We start from the raw sequence: 5,777 nt of genomic DNA, 5'->3' as shown, positions 1-5,777 counted from the left end.
ATAATTTTTTAATTTAAATATATTAATATCATCACATTAATAATTTGAGTAATTATACTTTTTAATAGATTTATCAATTTTAGTAAATATATTAATATTAATATTTTTAATTTAATTATTTAGATAATAATAATATATATAAATGAATGTTGAAATTTAATTAAGGACGAGTACTTAAGTAACTCAAAATATTATTATAATTAAGTTTGAGTAACAGATACCTAAAGCATAATATTTGAGTCTTGACTCAAACTCGATACTTGTAATAAAATTTCTACTTAAATTTATCTTAAGTCTAATTATAAAATACACTAACCCACTATAACATGATCAAATACCTGTGAGTACTTTATAATAAAATATCTAATACCATCCCTAGAGGCTATACGTCTACGACACTAAATTCATTGAAAAGTTCATTGGACTGGCAATTAAACGTTGACTTTGACAAATCAGACAAAGCCAAGTCCCGTGGTCTCAAATTTTCCATATAGAAGCCCACAGAAAGATCCCCTGTGTTCTCGGCCTTTTGTTCTGATCACGTGACTTCAACTGTGTAAGATTTTGACAGCTGTAGTTCAGTCCTTTGTTCAACTGAAATCAAGAAAACAGCTGGGGTAAGATAAGCACGTATGAGTCCTCCAGTGAAAAGAGAAAAAGGCTGAGTACTTCGGCGTAGGATCGCAAGATGTGGGTTAAAGCTCTTCTCTACCATCTGCTTATAGGGATGAGTCTTGCCACTGCCCAAAGATGCTATGACACGGGTAATTTTACAACTAATAGTACATACGGTATAAACCGCGATCTCATCCTCGCTTCTCTCCCAGCTAATGTCTCAGCAAACGGTGGTTTCTTCACTGCTACAATTGGCAAAGAACCCAACAAAGTTTATGCTCTTGGTCTTTGCAGAGGAGACTCTTCTTCAGAAAATTGTTTTAGCTCTCTCAATTCCACAACTCAAGATCTCATAGCTAAATGTCCCAACCAGAAAGAAGCCATTTCATGGGGAGGGGATCCGCCGTCTATGGTGCGCTATGCAGATCGCTCGTTTTTCGGTATCCTGGAGCTAGAGCCTTCTGAGGCAGGCACTAACGTGAACGACATCAAGTCGAACTTAACACAGTTTAATGCCGTTTGGGAGAGTTTGATGGATAGCGTGATGAGAAATGCTTCCATGGGTTCTTTTAGGCTTAAGTATTCAACTGGTGAAGCAGATGACACAGTCTTTCAAAAGATTCACGCACTAATGCAGTGCACTCCAGATTTATCCCAGAGTGATTGTGACTCATGCTTAAGGGAATCCGTGAGTGCCTACCAAACAATGTTTTATGGAAAGCAGGGAGGTTATGTTCAGAGACCTAACTGTTGGTTCAGGTGGGATTTGTATCCCTTCTATGTATCAAATGCTACTACTACTGCTCCATCCTTATCTCCACCACCGCCACCTGGAAGTCCTCCTCCGCCTCCGACGAACACTACAATCACAAAAGGTAACATGCCTGGTTGGTGACACATGCAACTTTTAGGGGAGAAATTAATATAGAAAAATATATTACTCTATCAAATTTCTTGCTTGTGCAGAGGATGGAGGCATTTCATCTCAAACTGTAGTGATCATTGTTGTTCCAATCATGGTTTTGGTGGCAGTTGTCCTCATTGCAAGCGCCATTCTCCTTAAGAGGAGGAAATCGAAGCAGGAGAATGAAAGTAAGCTACTGTTTGATTTTTGTTTGTTACTAGTTGAGAAAAGCAGTTTGCGATGCTTAAACCTTATTATTTTTGGTTTTATTTTTTTTTTGAAAGGTATTATTTTTGGTTTTATACTTTCTTTTGAAATTAAACGAGTAATTTAATCCAAAAGGAAGAAGTAGAAGAAGAAAAAGAAAGAGTGGTTATGAAGCGAAATCCATAAAAACTTGCCAGTGCTTTTTCTCTCCTTATTATGTGTTAACTCACTCAACTTTTAGAAGCTGCAGATGAAAAGCCTTGTGAGGAATCTTTCCAATTTGACTTCAACGCAGTCAGAGTTGCAACAGATGACTTCTCCCCTGCAAAAAAAATTGGACAAGGTGGATTTGGTTTTGTTTACAAGGTAATTCGACATTTGGTGCACGAAAATTTTCAATTATCCAAGACAGGAAAAAAGAGAGATTTAAGAAATGAATGAGTGCAGCCTTCAGTTTGGTGACTTCACCTGCTTCCTCTGTTTACTACGCTGCCTACAGCGTCCGTCACAAAACAAGCACCTTGCATGCTTAAACTCATGACCTAACCAGCCATCTTTGGAAGGGATGGAGGACTTTCTGTCCTATCTTTTCCAAGGGCCACTGCAAAGTTTCCATGCTATAGAAAATCTCCAATTGTCAAATTTCTTGTTCAAATATGTTAACCCTGTGTTTCTATCCATGCAAAAGAGGAAAAATAATAAAGAAAAATTAGTGCATGTTAGTAATTCCTGGACAAAGATATGAAATGCTTGTTTCGATCATTTCTCTTTGTTACATATTTTTCAGGGCAAGCTTCCCGATGGACAAGTTGTAGCTGTGAAGAGGCTATCTGGAAATTCTGGACAAGGTGAACAAGAATTTAAGAATGAAGTCCTGTTAATGGTAAAGCTTCAACACAAGAATTTGGTTAGGCTTCTAGGTTTTAGCTTGGAAAAGAAAGAAAGGATTCTCATCTATGAGTTTGTGCCTAACTCAAGCCTTGACAACTTCATATTCGGTATGGTTGCAATCACTTTTAAGTATACGGAATGAATTTCTGCATTTTACTCATATTGTTTTGTGAATTTCCATAGATCCAATCAAGCGTTTACTACTAAACTGGGAGAAGAGATACAAAATCATCAAGGGAATAGCTAGGGGAATTCTTTATCTTCATCAAGATTCTCAATATCGAATCATCCATCGTGATTTAAAAGCTGCCAACATTTTGTTAGATGCAGAGATGAATCCTAAAATTTCAGACTTTGGAATGGCAAAATTGTTTGTGGTGGATCAAACTCAGGCTGACACAAGAAGAATTGTTGGGACATAGTAAGTATAAGAAGCCACGAATATTTTGTTGTTACAATTGTTAAGTTGTGAGCCTAAATCACAAGAATCCTATAACAATTAGCACATATACAACAAGAGCTTGATTTTAACAAGAACTGAGATTTCGTTTGTCTGTTTATTTGTTTTACTTAGTGGATACATGGCTCCGGAGTACGCAAGGGGAGGGCGTTTCTCAGTCAAGTCTGACGTTTATAGTTTCGGGGTCTTGGTTTTGGAAATCGTTAGTGGTAAAAGAATCAATGGTTTCCAAGACGAGGAAACAGGAGTCAGTCTTATAACCCACGTAAGTAAAAATGGAATTCTGCCTGCATTGCCTTCACTTGTTTTTGGCGCACTTGGACCTTCGTGCTACGTTCACATTGTCAAATCTTTGCAGGCATGGAAAAATTGGAACGAAGGGACCCCTTTGAAACTGATAGATGACATCCTATCGGATGATTCCAGGAGTGAAATGTTGAGATGTATCCATCTTGGATTGCTATGTGTTCAAGAAAATATTGCTCATAGACCAACCATGGACTCAGTTGTTCTCATGCTTAGCAGCTCCTCCATCTCTCTTCGGGCGCCCTCGAGACCTGCATTTTTACTGCAATCTACCAAGGTGCCGGAAGGGAGGCCTGACTCATCCGGATCCAGTCAATTGAAAAGTGCAGAGGTCCAAGTCACAGTAAACGAGGCTTCATTTTCTGAGCTAGATCCTCGATAATGTTTAAAGAAAATTGCTGCATTGTTTCAGTATCTTAGTCCTGAAAAACCTGTACCTCTTCTTCAGGACCCAAAGAAAGTGATTCAAACTATTTAATTGTTCATGAAGAGGAAAAGAACAACAAAAACTTTTCTATATAATTGTACTATCTTGTAATTATTCAAAAATTTGGAAATGATTAGAACTTTGTTTACTCATTATGTGGTAGTTTGTTATTAATAAAATTTTTTATTTGTTGTCACATATTAAAATTAAAATCAATAATGAATAACCTACTATTTAATAAATTTCTTGGGTATGTTCAATGCTTGAAATTTGGCAAGGGGAGTGTATGACGTTTGGCTATTTATTGTTGTGAGGTTTGGCTAATTAATTGAATGTGAGAAAGGAGTTCGGGTTGGTGGGTTTTTTTAAAGATTGTGGGCTTTTCAATGGGCCATCATGTAGAAGAAATGTTCAAGTTGCTGAATTTTTATAGTGTATGAGGTGTTGTTGTCAAGTTAAACAGTTTTAAGGATTTGTCGGCTTAAATAATTATTATTTAATTCAAATTAACTAATTATTATATAAAGAAAGGTGATACTGTAGACATTCTAATCCATTAGGAGGAAAAAAACAAAGAAAATTTTAAATTAATAACAACACCATGTTTTTTTACTAGATTTTCCTACTTTACAAGATATTCTATCTTTTCAATTCACTAAATTTCCTTGTCAATGTCAATACTGAACAAATTACTCTTTTGAAAATTATTTTTCAACCCTGAGATGACATGAAAACGGCTCAAAACCCTATTTACATCTAGCAAGCTTCCTAACATGGCTTCTCACGATGTCGCAATTTATTGTAGGTGTGACCCACAAGACCTTTGTTCCCTATTGCAATGGTTTTGCCCAATTCTATTTCGATTGTCTTATACATTAGAACCCTAAATACCTCCGTTACAAAGTTAAATAAGACTGGAGACAAAAAATACCATGCCTCAAGCCTCTCTTAAATTTGACTTGCCCTGTAGGTGCACCATTCATTAATATTGAAGCAAATGTTAATGAAATAAGAGCCTTCATGCACTCCTGCCAACGGTCACCGAATCCCATCTTCCCATAACTATATCCAAAGAATTCAAATTAGCATTATCATAAGCCACCTATCTTCCCATAACTATATCCAAAGAATTCAAACTAACATTATCATTATTAAGCCTTTTCAACACCTCCACTCTTATGTTTTTTTCTCACAAGATCAGTCAACTTATTTGCAATCAAAGCATAATCTATGATCTGTCTTCCTCTTATAAATGCAAATTGATTACACTCCACTAATTCCCCCGCCACTGGCTTCAATCAGCTGGCCAAGACCTTAACAATAATCGTGCATACACTGGCCACAAGGTTAATCGAGCAATTATCCTTGGTATTGGAGGGGATATCACATTTTGGGATTAATGTGATAAAGGGGTGTGTTGATGCAGTCGTCAACATTACATGAGGAGTTGAAATCCTGCACATACCTTGTGAAGAAGTTTACATTAAACCCATCAGGCCTAGGTGTCATGTTTTGATTTCCTCAAGTTTAACGAGGATGGCTCTGTTAAAGGTAAGTCAAATCCTTCAAGTTGTGGTGGAGTTCTAAGAAACACTAAAGATAAGATCTTTCTTACTTTCTCTAGACCAGTTAGAGTGATTGATTCTAATTTCGCTGAGTTGTATGCTTCTAAAATGGCTGTTTAGATCTTTTGTGATTCATTGTGGTTCGAGAAAAAAATTTAATTATCAATTCATTGTTGTTATCGATCGATGGGTGCTTAATCCATGCAGAAGACCTTGTAAACTTTGCTTAGTCTCTCCACTATCTGTTTCAGTCATTGCCCTTTGCGTACACTCTTTCTAAAAAAATAAATCATGATTAAATAAAAATAACCATAACGCCTTAATTTCCAACCTAGGTTTTAGCAATCTTGTCTTGGCTTTCTTAAAAATTGATGGCTATTAAATATTAATTTTTTGAAAAAA

General features: G+C 36.3%; 1 protein-coding gene across 2 annotated transcripts; it reads left to right on the top strand.

Annotated features, from left to right (window-relative positions):
• The first annotated feature begins 623 nt into the window (after positions 1–623).
• LOC110423770 (cysteine-rich receptor-like protein kinase 34) lies at positions 624–3,962 on the top strand. Of its 2 annotated transcripts, none has more exons than XM_021438129.1 (7): positions 624–1,490; positions 1,582–1,707; positions 1,977–2,092; positions 2,514–2,724; positions 2,801–3,038; positions 3,192–3,342; positions 3,436–3,962. In XM_021438129.1, the coding sequence occupies exons 1-7, from the start codon at positions 689–691 to the stop codon at positions 3,763–3,765; spliced, it is 1,974 nt and encodes a 657-aa protein (XP_021293804.1). In that variant the 5' UTR covers positions 624–688; the 3' UTR covers positions 3,766–3,962. The 2 variants fall into 2 exon arrangements, with proteins under 2 accessions (XP_021293804.1, XP_021293803.1); XM_021438128.2 differs by having other exon boundaries at positions 626–1,490; positions 1,968–2,092.
• Positions 3,963–5,777: the final 1,815 nt, after the last annotated feature.

The sequence above is a fragment of the Theobroma umbraticum genome, unplaced genomic scaffold (genome assembly GCF_002168275.2).
Source record: "Theobroma umbraticum cultivar Fairchild unplaced genomic scaffold, ASM216827v3 scaffold_204.0, whole genome shotgun sequence".
NCBI classification, from domain to species: Eukaryota; Viridiplantae; Streptophyta; class Magnoliopsida; order Malvales; family Malvaceae; genus Theobroma; species Theobroma umbraticum.
The sequence above is the reverse complement of the archived record's forward strand: the minus strand, read 5'-3'. Positions and strand labels throughout refer to the sequence as shown.

Bases quoted from the DNA above. Each gene is read 5' to 3' on its own strand.
- LOC110423770 (XM_021438128.2), top strand. From the start codon at position 689: ATGTGGGTTAAAGCTCTTCTCTACCATCTGCTTATAGGGATGAGTCTT. The intron at 1,491-1,581 runs GTAACATGCCTG...TTGCTTGTGCAG, and splicing joins GAACACTACAATCACAAAAG to AGGATGGAGGCATTTCATCT. The intron at 1,708-1,967 runs GTAAGCTACTGT...CTCAACTTTTAG, and splicing joins ATCGAAGCAGGAGAATGAAA to AAGCTGCAGATGAAAAGCCT.